Raw genomic sequence first — 18,413 nt, forward strand, 5'->3', positions numbered from 1 at the left:
GTTTCCTAGAAGATGTTAGAGATTCTACAAAGTAAGAATGGAACAATGATAAATACAGTGTGTAAAGTAAGCGTCCTGACATAGTTATGGTACATAGCATCATAAATCTAAACTGAACTGCACAAACACCTACCAGGTCTCACTCTTTGGCTGCCTTGAGCTGACGTGGTAGAAACACCTGTAAAACTGGGAGGTATGTAGCTGAGGTACAAATGTTTGTTTCCTGAGTCTGACGATTACATGGATTAGAAGATAATCCACAGTTCCAAAGTGAGTAAAGTACGTATTTATAAATATGTGGGACCTGCTTGGCAACCTAAATAGAATTGGCTGTGTCCAAAACGTCCATTAATAAATGTTCAGTATCACATCAGAACAAGGCACTAAGTTATGACCAAAAACTGTCATGATATAAAAATCAAGAATGACATCTGAGTAAATGTTCTATTTGGCCCAAAGACAGTCAACAGCGCTGCGCGCTCTTACCCCTTTAGGGATACGGGCAACAGGTATGTTTTCCAGACAATGTTGTTTTCCCCGATATTGCCTGCTGCACTCCATGAGGATCTGGCCACACCCGGAATAAGGCGTGAGCCGGGACACGACTGAGGCTGCACTGACCGAAGAGCAAAGTAATTACGAGCTTGAGGTGAAGGGCGTGGCCCGTTTTATATATGAGCCCCTCCCAACATGGCGACTGCGGTCTCAGAGTTGGGAAATGTAGTTCTCAGCGACGACGACTCAGTGATATGGGTCTGCAGACTACATGTCTTGTAGGCTTCATTATCATAGTCTATGAGATGAAAACAATACCAAACAATAAAACACGGGTAGCAGTTGTGTAAGCATAAACCTCATTAGTAAAACAAAGAAGAAAAACTAAGGAAAATAAAAATAATATGGGAACCAGACAATGATTGTGGCCACCATGAGAACAGGCAATGCCACCAATGTTTAGTTACAGCTAGGGATCCATGAATCTTGCCACAGAGCCTACAGGGACAGTGTCTCCAGTGGCACATAGGAAGCGTAACAGAAGCGTCCCTAGAGCTGCAGGTTGAGATCATGACACTTAGCAGCCATTTCCCGTTTCAGGCGTTCTCCTGCATCTCAAGCACTATGGTCTTCCAGGATCATTCAACAATTTCTCCATTACTTAATCTTAACATTTCCTCTTATATGGCCTCCTCCTCTGCTCGGGCGACTGTACACTACTGTTTCAACTTATGACTGATTTCTTAGAACCCATCCTCAAAACAAATATCCAGTTTCTCACATTAAAGCTGACACTCCTCCTTGCCTTGACCTCTGCCAGAATGCAGGGCTGGACTGGGAACCACAACCGGCTCTGGCCGGCCCTCCCCACTCGGAGGGGTTGGAGTTGTCGCCGAGCACTTTGCCCTGGCCGGTTTCGGCCGATTTTGTTACAAGGCCGAGTTTGCAGCTATGCTGCAAAAATGGCCCTCTAACAAAACCGGCCCCCACCCGTGCGGCGCACCGGGGGATTGCCCAGTGCCCGCTATGGCCAGTCCTGCCCTGCCAGAATGGTCAGTTAAGTTCAGGCCTTTACATACAAGAACCTTTCCTCCAAGTCAGGGATGACTTGAAGGAAAGTCTACCACCGCACAATCCCAAAATTAATTCCTAAGGTCCAGGCAGACTTTCACCTTAATGAACCGGTGGTTCTCAAGTCTTTCTTTCTGAATCCTGCAACCTCAGCGGAAAGAACACTTCACTCTTTAGAGTAATGCCTAAAATTCTACTTGGACAAAACTAAGGCTTTTTGCAAATCCCCTCAACTGTTTGCAGCTTACAGCGCTTCAGGGAAAGGCTTTCCTCTCTCAAAGCAAAGCATTTCTAGATAGATACCAAACGCCATTCAGTTCTGTCACCAGAAGGCTGCAAGGTCGTTGACCTCATCGGTTTGTGCCCATTCTAAAAGGGCAATGTCTACTTATATTGGGTTATTTGTTTGCGTCTCTCTTCCTGAAATCTGCAGATCAGCTACCTGGAAGAACAGACACACTTTTACTCAGCACTACTGCTTGGACTTAGCAGTTCACAGTGATGCGGCAGTGGGCCCAGCAGTACTTCGACATCCTGCTTCCCATCTGCTTATTCATTACACACATTTTCTGTGCTGTATATATGTATGTATGTGTGTGTGTGTGTATATATATATATATATCTGCCAAAGATTCACAAGACATTAATTAATCCACCAGCCAAACCTATAATATCTAGTTGTGGCTCACTTTGTGAAACTATAGCATTGTATGTTGATCACTTTTTGGCACCAATAGTTCCCACCCTGAACTCTTTCATCAAAGACACCGGAGACTTTCTTAGGATCATAATGGAGACTGAATGGCATTCTGATTACTGGCTCGTTATTATCGATGCAGTCTCATTGTATACTTCCATACAACACGATATAGGCATAACCGCGATCAAATACTTTTTTAAACAAAGACCTATATGTGATCTGAGACATACTAACATGTTGTTAACTATGATAACTTTTTGTTTATCCAACAATATCTTTCTCTTTAACAAGAAGTTTTATCAACAAACTTGCGGGTGTGCCATGGGCGTTTCTTTCTCTCCAAGCTATGCGAATCTCACCATGGGATGGTGGGAGAAAAACATAGCTTGGAGAGAAGAAAACGAAAAATACACCACGGACGTGGTGCTATGGCTAAGGTTCATAGACGACCTGTTCCTCATTTGGAAGGGTCCAAAAGCAAAATTGATTGATTATTTAACAATACTCAATCAGAATGAGGTGGGATTAAAATTCACCTCAAACATCCAGAAAGCAGAAATTGACTTTTTAGACACCAAGGTCTATGTCAAAGACAATAAATTGGAGACAACAGTCTTTAGAAAGAAAACATCTACAAACAGTGTCCTATATGGCACTAGCTTCCACCCAACATCACTCAAACAAAGCATTCCATATGGCGACTTTTTACGCATGAAACGCAATTGCTCAGAACCCTTGGAAATGGAGAAAAAATTCAAGGAAACAAAAGAACGATTCACCGATCGTGGATATAAACAGCAAGACATACTACAAGGTGAGCAAAGAGCAAGGGCAAAAACAAGAACTGAAACACTCATACCAAAAGACAAGAATCAACCAGTAAATGAAGACAAACCACGTCTAGTTCTGACTTACTCAAAGGAGAGCTTTAAAATAAGACAAATCCTGACAAAATATTGGAGTGTTTTAAAAAAGGATACAGAAATTGGATCACTAATAGGAGATAGACCTTTGATCACATTTCGCAAAGCCCCTTCAATTCAAGACAGTTTGGTAAACAGTCACTTCAGAATAGAGAAACCTGCAACATGGTTGGAAAAAAGACAACTGGGTTTCACTAAATGCCTAACATGTAAAGCCTGCAAGATTGGACAAAATGTAAAAAGTCTAAAAGATCGCAAATGAAGAACTTTTGTAATAAAAGACAAAATAACATGTGACTCGCAATTTGTGGTCTACCAACTCCAATGCTGCTGTGGCCTAAAATACATTGGCTCAACCATATGCCCTTTGAAAAAAAGAATACTTGAACATATTCGAGCAATCGAAAACAATGACAACAGCTATGCGATCGCCAAACATCTAAAAAGCCATCCTGGCAAAACATGGAAAGACATAAAGTATGCAGGGATTGCAATAATAAATGAGAATGAACGTGGTGGGGACAAGAACAAAAAACTAAGACGACTTGAATCCAAGCTAATAATTAAATTTAAAACCTGTAGCCCGTGGGGAATGAACGCGGATGAAGAACTATATGTACATCTTTGAGACTGTAAATAATCATCACGAATCTGAATATTTGAACTATATCTTTGACAATAATCCATATATGGCTTTCTATTACAATTACAAATTTGGACTCAGATTGAATTAAGTACCTGTATATGATGTAATTTAAGATCTACAAACTTGCTAAATGAAACTAAAAAATCACATCATTAAAATACCAATCATCCGTGACCGGTGCGGACCAGTGGATTAACATAGTTGTATCAAGTGGACAATGAATACTAATTCAGGCACTCAGTCATGAATTATCAATGACACGCTCTGTAATTGATTGATAAAACCCTAATTCTCAAATTAATATTATAGGGCACTCAGCCCAACAATATTATACACCTTTGTAACAACTGTGTCACATGTAACATAACCATGTCCATACTTGATTCGAGAATGTGAAACACAGGTCTGACATAGGTTTTGGATGATTCCAGAGATTGGTAAAATATGTTTGAACTACCTAACCCACAATGCAACGTAACTCTGCCACGTGGTGATTATGGTATAAATAAATGAAACAAACAAGGGACAAATGTTTGTTAACCGTGAACAGGGACATTGTTTGTCCGAAACGCGTAGGGTGGGGAAAACCCTAATGAAATAAAACGTAAAATAACCTTTGGAGTGGTGTGCGGCGATCTTTCTTTTTGAAGGGTATTTGCTGCGGAAATATATATATATATATATATATATATATATATATAGCTTTATATACTGCTGTTTTCTTTATAAGCTTGTGCTAATTGACAAATACATCTATGCATATGGGTTTCTTATATATACTACGCATTGAATAGACCACAAAATGTGTTCTTCAGCTGCTATATAATCTGATACGAGCATGTTAATACATGAAAGTTCAAATACTGGAGTAAGAAATTAAGTTACTTACCTGTAACTTTAGTTCTCCAGTATTGTAACCTTTCATAGATTCACATGCAACTCACCTTCCTCTGCAGCAAAGCTCCCCTTTCTCTCTCGCTCAGTGACTACATATATTATACACCTGAGCTCTAAAATCTGAGGGACAGGAGCTTCTCACAGAAGTGTTCTAAAGGGTGATACAACCTGATTCTTTAAGACCTAAGTTTGGTCTCTGTTTTAAATATGACTGATAGGTTACTAAACTAAGGGGCCTAGGCATTCTTCTAGTCTATACCTATTATTACATTGTTTTCTAAAGGTACCGGGGACTCCCATCTCTACGACAGTGAATGATTCAAGCATGTGAATCTATAAAATATTCCTATACTGGAGAACTACAGTTACAGGTAAATAACTTCTCCAGTATTAGGGGTGTCTTTCATAGATTCACATGCTTGAATATCCCCCGTCGTCGAAGTGGGAGTCCCACGGTACATAAAATAGCAGTATATATGCATGTATACATGAAAAATATAACTAATAAAAATATACATACATATAGTGCAGTAAATTGTAAATTCCAAAAGTACCATAGAACACAATAGGCCCATTGAAAAGCCTAAGGGAGAACTCACTTTAGTAGCATATCAGAGTCATTATGTGTTGGATCACATTCCAGCCAATCAGGCTGTAGCCTCCTCTAGAACCTTCTCCTCAGAAGCCCAAGTCCTCAGATTTTCTACCGCACGTCGTGTGAAGGGAGTCTCCCTGAGCTCTGCTCAGTTTTCTTCAACTTTACCTGTTTTTTCTTCAAGAAAATGTCTTCAAACAAGAAATCTCTGTTTAAAGCCTGCCCTTCATGTGGTAAACTGCGCCTTTTCCACGAGGATCCACACAGTAAATGCATTTACTGTCTCTACCCAGACCATGAGGTGAAAAACTGTAAGTACTGTCGTACTTTCCCTCCTAAGACTCTGAGAGATAGAGAGGCCCGTCTCCTTCTGTGGCTACAGAAGTTGAGAACTTCGGAGTCTGTGGTTTCTGATGTGGAGAGCCTGTCATCTTTTGCTTCAAAGTCCTCTCAGAAGCGTGGGTCTGAGACCGAGGCTCCTTCTCCTTTTCTCAAGAAGAGTAGACTGTTGGAGTCCTCTAGGATTGTCTCCCCACAGGATTCGCTTCAGGGCACGTCTACGGGACCTGGTTCTCTGACGTCTGCGCCCAAAGCCTTACCTACCAGTAAGAAATCTGGTTTTGGCTCGTCGACGGGCTCGTCGTCGCGCCCGCCGACGTCTTCAGCGTCGACGAAATCCATTTCTACCACCTCCACGTCGACGACGACATGTTCCATGTCCACCGGCGCTACGTCGACGACGACCACCTCGTCGACGGCGACCTCGAAGGTGAGACCCATCTCTTCAGTGGTGAAAATCTCGTCGACGACCGGCAAGGATAGACCGTCGACGACGAAGCCGTCGACGCATACACCGTCGACGAAAACCAAGCCTCCACTCAGCGCCCCGTCGACGACGAAGCCGTCGACGCATCCTTCGTCGGCGCATCCATCGTCGACGAAGACCAAGCCTCCACCCAGCACCCCGTCGACGGGCCCGTCGACGGTGCCCCCGTCGACGACGTCTCCGTCGGCCAGCATTACGTCGTCGACGGCCTCGTCGACGACTCTCATACCGTCGACGCCTTCGTCGTCGACGACCAAAGCTCCACTCTTGTCGACGAACAAAGCCCCGCTCCCGTCGACGGGCTCGTCGACGGGCAAGGAATCCTCGTCGACGAAGAAAATCCCGTCCAAGTCGCCTCAGGGCGTTGCTGACGGTGCCGCATTTACGCCAATGGGCTCGTTGGCGTCGCATCAACCTCTACCGAAGACGGCTTCCATCTACACAGTGGTTACTGCTTCTTCTTTGCGGACCATACCACTCATCCAACTGAGTCCTGTGAGGAGTGGTGCTCGTCTTCCAGACAAATTATTCCAGTCTGGTGAGGAAGAATCCGGAAACGATTCGGAAGTGGAAGGATTATTTAAACAGGCAACAAGTCCTTCGGATTTGAACATTAAGTGCCAGGAATATAGTGACGAGGGTGAGGTGGTGGACAATGTCGAAGATGGGACTGACTTGTTTCCTGTTGATACGTCCGAACCGGTGCCTTCAGAGCCTGTTACCCAGATACCTCTGTCCTTGGTGATGAACCTTCAGCACATGCTGGATGATTATAACCGCAGGTTTCCTTCTTCTACTCCTGCTTCTCCAGCACCACTGCCTCCTCCGCAGCCTCAACCGCACCTTCCTCAGGCACCTACACCAGTTTCACCGGCTTCACCGGATGGTACTCGCCCTGACACTGGAGATGAGGATCCGGATCCTCACAACACAGATGACGACGACAATGACGCCGACATGGCTGAGTGGGACGATTATAGGGCTCAAACACCTTCCACTCCGCCCACCTCACCTCTACATTCGCCCCCAGTGGACATGGCACATTTCCACAATTTGATGATCCGGGCTACAAAACGGTTTCATCTCAAAGTCGAACAACAACAGCACGAAAGTGATTGCTTTCTATACGACTTTAAAGACATCTCACAGAGGCAATCCCACACTATTCCAATCGTGGAATATATTTGGAAGGAAGGCCTTAAATTGATGGAACGTCCCAATTCGGTTCCTGCGGTCTTACCCAGATTAGACAGGAAATACAAAGCACCGGCGTCTTCTCCGGCCTGCTTAGTATCTCAACCGAAGGCAGATTCGGTAATTACTCAGGCTGCGCAAAAGAGATCGCGCAATCCTGCTACGCCACTCACGTCTCCTCCTGATCAGGAAGGCCGCAAATTGGATTCCATTGGAAAAAAATTCACGACCATGGCGGCTACTACAGTGAGGGCGGCGAACACTCTGGCTATACTGGGCCGTTATGACCGCCAGATGTGGTCCGAGATTGCTGCATTGATTCCTCAGCTGCCTGAGGCAATCCGGACAGAAGCACAAGCGATTATCCACGAGGGAGAGTTGATTTCTTCCGAAATCATTGAGTGTGCACTCGATATTTCCTCCACGGGATTTCGACAATTGGCGGGGGCTGCAGTCTTGAGGCGTCAAGGCTGGCTGCGCTCTACCACTTTCCGTCCTGAAGTACAGGCAAGAGTCCTAGATTTGCCTTATGACGGACAATTATTGTTTGGCAAACATGTGGATGATGCCCTTGAGGCAATAAAAAAGGACACTGACACTGCGAAATCCCTGGCGAGCCTACAATACAAAAAACGGCCTTTTCGGGGTGCACGGGGTAGAGGCGGAGGCTCCTCTACTTTTCGTGGCTCAAGTCAGTATCGTTCATTCAACACCTACAACGATAACAGACAGCGGGGTGCCTATCAATCTCAAACTCGACAATCCACTTCCAGGCCTTACCAAAGGAAATCCACTTATAGAGGTGGATCAAACACCAAAAAGCAGTGACTGCCTCAGACCCTTCCTTTTGCCGACCGTACATCTTGGAGGTCGCATCTCGAAATACTTTTACAAATGGTCTACAATCACCTCCGACCAATGGGTCCTGGACGTTATATCCAAAGGGCATACCCTGGAATTCACCAAATTTCCACCCAATCATCCACCTTCGGGGCCACCACCCCCTCATTTCAAGGACCTTCTGGCCCAGGTGAATTTAATGATCAAAAAAGGAGCCATCGAACTAGTGCCGCAAGGTCAACGCGGCAAGGGGTTCTATTCCCGCTTTTTCTTGGTCAAGAAGAAATCGGGGGAATGGCGTCCAATATTGGATCTACGAGCTCTAAACAAATTTCTAATTTCAAAAACATTTCAGATGTTAACCCTGCTCCAAATTCTGAATTTTCTCAATCCAAGCGAGTTCTATTCCACAATCGACCTTCAGGACGCTTACTTCCATGTGCCAATCCACCCCAGACACAGGAAGTATCTCCGCTTCACGGTCGGACAGCTACACTTCCAATTCAAAGTCCTGCCATTCGGCCTCCGCTCGGCACCAAGGGTTTTTACCAAGATCTTGGCCCCTGTAGCTGCCTTCCTACGTCTCCAAGGTATCCAATTTTACCCATACCTGGACGACTGCCTCATCAAGGCAAGCACTTTTCACCAGACGGAGCAGCACACTCAAGTTTGCGTCTCCCTTTTCCACGCCTTGGGGCTTTCAATCAATTGCCAGAAGTCACACTTTCAACCTTCGCAACGGAGAAATTTTCTCGGAGCCTTGCTAGATTCTCGGCAGGGAAAAGTGTACGTTTCCCAGGAAAGACAGGACCGCATGTTAATGATGGTGCGCTCCCTCCAATCAAAACTGTCCGTTTCTGTCCGAATGTTCAAATCATTCCTTGGCATGGCATCCTCGTGCATCCACCTCATTCCAAATTGCAGATTGCACATGAGGACTCTCCAGGAGGAACTGGACAGGCAGTGGAAACAGGTGTCGGGGTCCTTCGAGGACAAGGTCCTTTTAACACCTCGCATACAGAAAGCGCTGGAGTGGTGGGCTCACCCTCCACACATATCTGCGGGCCGTTCATTCCAGGACGAACCCCCAACTCTGACGCTTACAACAGACGCGTCTCTCGAAGGCTGGGGAGCGCATCTCGACGGCATGTCTGTGAAAGGGAAGTGGACAGCAATCCAACGAACTTGGCACATCAATCGTCTGGAACTCTTGGCGATTTTCTTAGCCCTCAAATCTTTCCAGAGGTTAGTGCGGGGACACACTTTGCTGGTGAGGACGGACAACACCACCAGCATGCACTACCTCAACAAGCAGGGCGGCACGAGGTCTCTTCCACTTTCTCAACTAGCACAAGAAATATGGGATTGGGCGATCCAACGTCAAATTCATCTCACAGCCATTCACGTGCCAGGCGTGGCCAATGTTCTGGCGGATTCACTCAGCCGAGCGTCATCAGACAATCACGAGTGGGAACTCAATCAGCCCACGGTCGAGTACATCTTCCGGCGGTGGGGCCAGCCACGGATGGATCTTTTCGCGACTGCTGTCAACAAGAAATGCCCACGCTTTGCAAGTCGGCATCCCCACAGAGAGTCGAGCGGGAATGCATTTTCGATCGATTGGTCGAACGATTTCATCTATGCTTTCCCTCCACTTCCTCTGATCCCTCGTTTGTTACACAGGATGAGGTTCCAACCTTGTCGCATCATCCTGATCGCACCCAAGTGGCCGAGACGTCCATGGTTCACGGACCTGCTCCTCTTCTCGCAGTCCGATCCGTTGCCACTCCATCCTCTGCCGCACCTCCTCACGATGCAGCAGGGACAAATTTGTCATCCAGATCCAGCATACCTTCAACTCCATGCCTGGAACCTGAGTACAATGAATTTGCACGGTTGACTATTGACAAGGACTGCAGGGAGGTGTTAGCGCGGGCTCGCGCTCCCTCCACCATAAAAACGTACCAACTCAAGTGGAAACGTTTCTGTGTCTGGTGCCGCACCAAGGATTTGGACCCAATGACTGCAAAACCTGAACAAATTTTACCTTTCTTTTTATCCCTGGCAAAATCAGGTCTGTCCCACTCAACTCTTAAAGTGTTTCTGGCGGCGATTTCCCGTTTCCGCCATGATGGTTCCACATCTTTATGTTCTTCAAGGATCATTAAACAATTTTACAAGGGCCTTTTTAGGATGTTTCCACCTATCCGTCGCCCTCCGCCTGCCTGGCGTTTGAATTTGGTCTTGTCTCAACTACTTCTACCACCATTTGAACCTATTCACTCGGCAACTCTTAAATTTCTCACGTGGAAAGTTGCTCTTTTACTCGCCTTAACGTCCTCAAGACGTGTCAGTGACATCCAGGCGTTTACCATACAGCCTCCTTTCTTAAAATTCTCCAAAGAGGCTGTGACATTACGAACTAATCCTAAGTTCATCCCGAAGGTTCCCAGTGACTTTCATCTCAACGAACCTGTAATTCTGAAAACTTTCTTTCCTGCTCCGCAAACTCCAGCTGAGCGGTCATTGCATTCATTAGATTTGAAACGTTGTCTCAAATTCTACATTCAACGAACTGCACCTATCAGAAAATCTGATCAATTGTTTGTGGCATATGGTCCAACTTGCAAAGGACAACCTGTTACCAAGCAGACTATAACCAGGTGGATCTCCTCTACCATATCCTTCTGCCACCAACGGGCTGGAAAGCCCCTTCCTGCTCCTGTTCGAGCTCATTCAACTAGAGCAGTGTCTACTTCGGCTGCCCTTTTTGCGGGGGTACCCTTACGCCAGATCTGCAGAGCTGCTACTTGGTCGAGCAGCCATACTTTTACTAAGCACTACTGCCTGCAATCAACAGACGCCGCGGATGCGGCAGTGGGTCAAGCGGTGCTGCGGAATCTTTTCCAGTAAAGGTGAGCCTCTGTTGCTACCCACCTCCAGTCATAAAGGTTTTGTTTTCTAGTAATAATGTTTTGGTATTTATTGTTTATTACCATATATATTTACCTTCTTTGCTTGATGTATTACCTTTATGACTTATGTGATCATTTACTGCTTTCTACTCTATTCAAGCATGTGAATCTATGAAAGACACCCCTAATACTGGAGAAGAACTATAGTTACTTACCTGTAAACTGTGGTTCTCCAGTATTGGTGTCTTTCATAGATTCACATGCGACCCTCCCATCCTCCCCTCAGAGGCTCTCTTCTCCTCAGGCACTTTTACTTACTCTGTGCTACGAAAATCTGAGGACTTGGGCTTCTGAGGAGAAGGTTCTAGAGGAGGCTACAGCCTGATTGGCTGGAATGTGATCCAACACATAATGACTCTGATATGCTACTAAAGTGAGTTCTCCCTTAGGCTTTTCAATGGGCCTATTGTGTTCTATGGTACTTTTGGAATTTACAATTTACTGCACTATATGTATGTATATTTTTATTAGTTATATTTTTCATGTATACATGCATATATACTGCTATTTTATGTACCGTGGGACTCCCACTTCGACGACGGGGGATATTCAAGCATGTGAATCTATGAAAGACACCAATACTGGAGAACCACAGTTTACAGGTAAGTAACTATAGTTCTTACTTTCTTTCCATCTCAGATCTCAAGTTTGACTCTGCTAGGTGGCAACTACAAAGTGAAGAATCTGAGAAGATATGCCACAATGTTGGGAATGCTAGTGTCTAAGAGGGCAAAGCATGAACCCAGCAAAGCTGATCTGTGCGCAGCAGAGGCCATGTGCTAGGTTCTCTGAAGGCTCATGGCCGAGTTTAGTTTTGGTGTGCATTTCTAGTAAATGTGGATATATGCCTGTTAATGAGAAAGGCAGCATTGGTCTTCCTCTTCCCGTGCATTTTTCCCCCAGTGAAATTGAAACCTGCCCTTGCCCATCCTACATACTCTGCAGTTGTGTCCTTCTGTCTAGCGAATGTTTGACAAGCTTCGTTTTGACGAGTTTATCTTCATTGTTTTGACAGACCGATCTCTCTGTCATTGTGAGGAGTCTGCCTGTTTATCAGGTCTGCTTTGGTCAGTTTGATATGTTTGTGTCTCTCTGTTTGACATGCTTGTCTTTGTCTGTAGTGTCTGCACCAGCTTGACGAATGTCATTATTTTTCCCTGCAGATCATGGAGTACATTAGTGCACAGGAGGCAGCTAAAGCATCCAGGGTAAGTCACCTTTTTTGGAGACAAAAATTGGCGTCTGCATTGTGTGCATGTGTGGCACAAAAGCTGTTCTCATTGCAGAAATACCTTTGCCAAATGTATTCGAAATTGCTGTGTTTTAGATTTGAATCTGGGTATGTAAGGTGACCGTGTGTAGACACATTGCTATCAAGAAATTAGGACAGAGGTTTAACGTGTCGTTGGTCCTCCAAGATGCTGTAAGCAAATTCGAGCATCTGCTTTTTTTAAAGCAAAAGAAGTGCACTGGCCTTTAGATCTTGTTCCTGATCCGATTTATCACTTCTTCAAGCAATTCAGATTGTTTCAGTGTCTTACTAGTTGGAAGGTACTAGTCTCCAAACTGTTGTCTTTATTTGAAGTTTCCAGTGGGGAAACTATGGGTCTGGCACTTATTTCATATGTTGCATTTCTTAGCCCTTCAGTCAAAGAGTTTACAAAGCCTTGGCGGAATCCACTATTCCTGTGGATATCATGTAATTTAACGTAGCTCAGCACTCCATTGATTACCTATTCAAGGACCAGTGCCGGCCTGCCCGGATCGGGTAAGGAGGTTTAATTGTAAAAAACAAAGAAAAGAAAAATTCACTTACCTCCTCGCCGCTGTGTTCCACATCTCTACTCTGCTGCACAGGAAGCAGCCAGGCTCCCCATAGCCAATCACAACTCTGCAATGCAGTGCTGTGATTGGTGTGAGTGCTGTGGTTCGGTGCTCAGACGGGGACTGGAGGCCTGGGCATATTCTCCATGCAGTCTGTAATCCAGCCTGCATGGAGAACATGCTTAAGTGCACATGACTGTTTGGCTGGCCCAAGAGTGAATAGTGTACTCACCAATCCAACCCCACTCTGTCAGCAGAGCAGCCCCACCCTCATGCTGCCGCAGCAGGGAAGAATAAAATAACATTGTGTTATCATTTTATTTTTTCCTTTCTTTTGCTGCTGCACAGCAGCAGTGGGGCGATATATGCCTGCTTTAGAGGAGGAGCCGCCAATGTCGAGGACATTTTTATACTGCACAGGATACAGTCTTAACATCAAAACTTTTTGGAGCATAGCATAGCAGCTGGAATAAAGAACCTCTCGGGTTCTTGTCTGTTGGACAACAGTCGTATCTTGAGTGTGTAGCAGTGGATAATGTGGGATAAAGGGAAATGTCTGCCTTCATCAGATGAGGTTAGATTCTGGTGGAAGTTTTCCTGCAGCCTCAAGTTCTCAATGGTCTCCGCTGCTCGCTCTTGTTGAGGTTGGCGTCAAGCAATAGAATTATTTTAAGTGCACTCGCAATAAAACAGCAATGTGGGATAAAAAGAAAGGTCTGTCGAGATTAGTCTACAAGACGCATCTTGACCCCTCGTAAATTGCTAAATATGGACATGCAAGCCTAAGGAATATCTATATGAAACATGTAAGCACAGTGTGTGTGGTGGAAGGGAATACATCCTCTGATAGTCTCTTATTGAAGAGAGCAGTAGATGGAAAAAATGTTTTAGGAGAGGAAAGCCCACTGTTGGTCTCAGCTTGATTAGAACGACTCAACTGCATCCACATGGCAGAACTGTCCTTACTTGTCCATAACATTCCTAACTAGCACGCCACAAGTGCATACATCCTTGCCTCCACCCTGACAGGCAACGTCCAATAAAAAGTGCCAGGCGGTTCCCTCTCGAGCACAGCCATTTATCTGATGATCTTCTTAAAAGAGGTTGTAGCCCAAGTCCCCCTACATTTGTGCAAGTGATAAAGAGCAGGCTATTTGAAAGAAAACATACTGCAGCGTCCTGCTCGTGAAACAGTCTCACTGTAAGACACTTTTATAACCTTATTGGGCTTCCGTAATATACAGCTGCAGGAAATCTGCTAGAGCTTCCCAGGCAGCAGCTCAAAACCACCCATGCTGCATCAAAACTGCGTCAACCACTCTCTTCATTAATAAATGTACAAGACAGTCGAGCAAGAGCTCAGTATTGTCTAACTTCTGTATGAAGAATGTCTATCCCTTGACTGTCCGCTGCTACTTGGGCAGTCTCCAAACTTCCTTAGAAATAAACTTACTTTGCTTGGCTGAGGAGGGGTACTGTGTCTAATTTGTTTGCCCCTTCGTGCCTCTCCTTTACTTGCACACCAAACGGGTTACAGTTTTGTCTTGGTGTTTAAAATTGTTTTCTTTTTTGCCTCACATTTTTTTTAACATTTATTTTTCTCTTCGACCCACCAGCTTAACCTGTGGCGCTACGGCGACTTTCGTGCGGACGAAGCTGATGAGTTTGGTTACAGCCGCTGAAGAAGGACCATGGAAAGAAAAAGTTGAAGATGACGAAGATCCTGACTGCAAGCTTCAATTCCACTAACCTCTGCTCTTCGCGACTTAATTCTCCCTCCCCAGTGCCATACCCTTTCTTCAGAATCTGAGGCCTACTCCTTCACCTCAAAGCAGCCCTTTTAGCCCTGTTGGCACGGTGAAGGAGAAAATGGATAAGAAGGAGAGTTGTTCAAAGACTGTATCATGGTTGAGAGCAGACCAGCACTCCTAGCCTGGTCATAGTCTAGCTTTGCAGTGTTGCCCTACACACCCAATTCATTGGTTCCTATCGTTTGACAGGGTGTGTAGCTGTCCTTTACTCCTTCCCTGTCTTTTAATGTATTCTAATTGAATGAATTGCTGAGCAATATGGAAAAGACTTTTGTATCTGTCACGGATGCAGGAAGAGGATGATTTTTTAATAACTGTTTTTCGAGATAATTTCTCCACCTGTGTCACCCATTCCTCCCTTCTGCCTCCAGGCATATGTCGCCCACACCTCTCTCCAGGAATTGTTACTTTTTATGTTGGATTCTGTCATTTTTATCTGTAATTTCTAAAGGTAACAATAATGTGATTTTTCTATTTTCTTTCCATCCACGGTTATCACTGTGTCTCATGTATTTAATAGCTTTTGAGGATCAATAAAAGTGCTGAGAGCCGTGCCGTGTCTGATTCAGCTCTCACTAATTGAAATTCTAGGAGCATGTGAGATGCCATATTTCACATGTCTCCTAAAGATTTGATATTCAAGTATAAGTGTTTCTTAGGAAATCTTGTCCGCATAAGCATTCCTAGGGCCATCACAATTCCTGAACACCACACATTCAGTGTCAGCATCTGAGAATACAGCAGCCAACGTTAAAGCCTCTTTAGCTCTTGTAACCACATAGCTGCCAAGGTTTCAGATTGCTTTTCTGTGACATTTTCATAATTTCAGTGTAAATATGAGTGACATTAGACGACTATGAGTGACACTTTCTTGCGAGCAAAATCAAGCAAAGAAGACACAGGAACAATGGATCCACATGCACTCACATAGCAGCTGCATTAAGAAGAGTAAATTGAAAGGGAACTGAGGTCATTTCAGTCACTGGGGTTTCGAAAAAGAATGCAAGGCCTAGGTGTATCCAGTCATATAATCATAAAAACGTATTTTTTAAATAGCACTTCCTTCAGCATTTCTATAAAGAATGGATTTTGGTGTAACAACTTAACAACGCTCAATATACTGGCCTCTTGAAGAAGGACACTTTAATTTGCCTCTTTCGGATTGCAGGTAGTGGTGTTTAAATTACTCCAGTATTTACAAGCAAACCGTAACTCGTGTAGCTGCTGTACAAACATGCCTCTCAAATAGTCAAGCTCTGACTAATATGTAGAATACCCGAAACCCTCTATGTTTGCTGCAATACTAGACTCATACCTGTTACTCAGCTGTGAAACTTTGGCACCGTCGGCTGGTACTAGCCCAGGGTGCAGAGGAGTACGCTACCAACAGTGCTATGGCCCAACCCTTGCCAGCTCTATTGCTTGATTCTGGTCGCCAACTTCTTGTTTATGATGTTTCGGGGGCCAGGCCTGGGCTTTCTCGCTGCTGGAGCAGCCTTGGGAGGACGACGTGTGAAGGGCCGCTCACAAAGCATTGCTCACCGATCATCTCTGCGTGGCCGATACCGAGCTGGAGTCGTGTCTGGTGCAGATGCTGTAGACCTGCACCATGGGAGTGTCCGTGCTGCGCAACGTTTTGGGTGGTAAGCAGAGGCCTCTGCAATTTGAATTTACGGCACCATGGTCAAATATGCATTGGCCTAAGCGATGGGGATTGAAAGCTTTTCCTGTTTCTGGAGATCGTGTTGCACAGAATGTAAGATTTTATAATCATGGTGAGTTTAAATATTTACAAAGTATGTAAAATGCTAGTGTCCAGAAACACTGATGGCTTGACTGAAAACAGTTGTCAGCAAACATGGGCGGGACTGTGTTCACATTTGGAGCACAGTCACACACACACTCGGGTGGCTGCAGCACTGCACCACTCCTGTCTTACTTAACTTCACATCACTTGTTGCAGCTCAGGCCGCAAGCCACCACCGCAATTACCGTTTGAGCCTCACCTGGTCACAGTCAGTGAGTCCTGGAGTCAGCAAAGCCTGTCGTGTGCAATCCAGTGACCACCGGCCGTCAGTCCAGTGTCCCTCTCGGCGACGGCAATTGAGCTCGCCGGGGCCCGGGTAAATTTACTGCAACTGCTCCGACTGAGGCAGCTGAGCCACACGGCCGAGGCAGCCTGCACGCTCACTCAGATTCCCCCGCCGACTAACTTCCTGTCAGTTCCTGGCGGCGGATATCCGGATTTTATTAATCCCGGCCCCCTGGTGACACCGGTGATCATGATTGGCTGCACGTATCGGGACTAGGGCAGGCAGCCCGCGCCGGCACAGAAGTGCTACTCCGATACATTGTAGCGCCGGCTCTCGGAGAGCTGGGCACTGCTGTTAACTGTTTGCTGGGACAAAAGCGGCCGGCACCTCGAGCAGCAGAGAGAGCCACACCATGACGGGCACAGTGACAGGCGCCGTTGGCAAAATGCGTGACATTTCATTTCAGTGCGGTGATGCGGATCACCGCACCGAAATGCGTGTGCGTCACACGTGTTGCGTGACGCTTGGCAGGACTGATGGGGTGGTCCGGGTGGCCGGCCACCAAGGATGTTCTGCTGCTCAACCACCTTGGAACTTGACTCTTTGGCTTCCAAGGATAAAAACATTTGTGATTCTCATTTTTGGTTGTTTTACATTGTCGCTAGCTAACTTTTATTCTATTGTTATTTTATACTGCTCTTTTTTAAAGTCCATTTTCATATGTTAATCTCTGATCCTTGGGCCTTATCATCATGTTGTTTAGTTGGCCCTTGTGTGTCATTATGTTACACTTAGCTTTCCTAAATTAGGATCCATGCAGGTTATTTTATTTGTGCCAAATCTTCCCCCTCGATTACTCCTCATCCTTTTGTGACAAGCCAATGAGGAGTTCCATTTCTCAGATAAGTAATCTCGTTCGTCAAATAACTACAGCCTGTAACCCTCTGCACTACCAAATGGTAGCAAACTCTGATTTAGAAATGTTTGCTTCGAATAGATCTTCCCTTTAGATAGTTCTTGCAGCATGAATTTCCTTGCTGGCAGTAAATGTGCCCTCTTGTGTAGTTAGAGTCGTAAATTGCAGGTAATGATCAGTCTTCTGTCTTCAATCTGTTCAGAATATCAGACATCATTTGAAATTGCAGACTGTTACAGAAGTATGTTAAAGTTCAGTGATCCTACCCGCAGTGCAATGTGTGTATTGTGCAGCAGTGTCAGCTTTGGCCAGTGAAGGCTCTATATTGCAGTAACTACTTTATTTACTTTTTTGCACATATTGTCAGCAACCTACCCTTCACTTCATGGAGGTCTCAGTGGACTAGCTACCAGCGTGCCAAAAGCAAGTCCATCTGCAACCGTCAATGTCTGGACCATGACCAGCACCGGGAACTGTGGCCCTCCTGCTACTCACAGGTACTCCGCCTTAGAGCTCCGAACCCTGCCCCCAAAATGCTGCAACAACTGATGCATCGCATCTCCTCGATCAACCACAGTACCTTTAATCTGTTGCTGCTGCCTCTTTGCCTGCAATTCAGTACCTCCCGCCCTCATGGAAATGTGCACTACTCCTACCTCACTAAAAT

The 18,413-nt window shown here is 45.3% G+C and overlaps 1 protein-coding gene across 2 annotated transcripts in view; it reads left to right on the forward strand.

Annotated features, from left to right (window-relative positions):
* SND1 (staphylococcal nuclease and tudor domain containing 1) overlaps window positions 1-15,350 on the forward strand; it is a 2,092,018-nt gene extending 2,076,668 nt beyond the window's left edge. For both annotated transcript variants that reach the window (XM_078677758.1, XM_078677762.1), the window contains exons 23-24: window positions 12,326-12,370; window positions 14,603-15,350. In XM_078677758.1, coding sequence (XP_078533884.1) covers window positions 12,326-12,370; window positions 14,603-14,668 — 111 coding nt within the window. In that variant the 3' untranslated portion in view covers window positions 14,669-15,350. The remainder of the gene's footprint in view (window positions 1-12,325; window positions 12,371-14,602) is intronic.
* Window positions 15,351-18,413: the final 3,063 nt, after the last annotated feature.

The sequence above is a fragment of the Lissotriton helveticus genome, chromosome 1_1 (genome assembly GCF_964261635.1).
Source record: "Lissotriton helveticus chromosome 1_1, aLisHel1.1, whole genome shotgun sequence".
NCBI classification, from domain to species: Eukaryota; Metazoa; Chordata; class Amphibia; order Caudata; family Salamandridae; genus Lissotriton; species Lissotriton helveticus.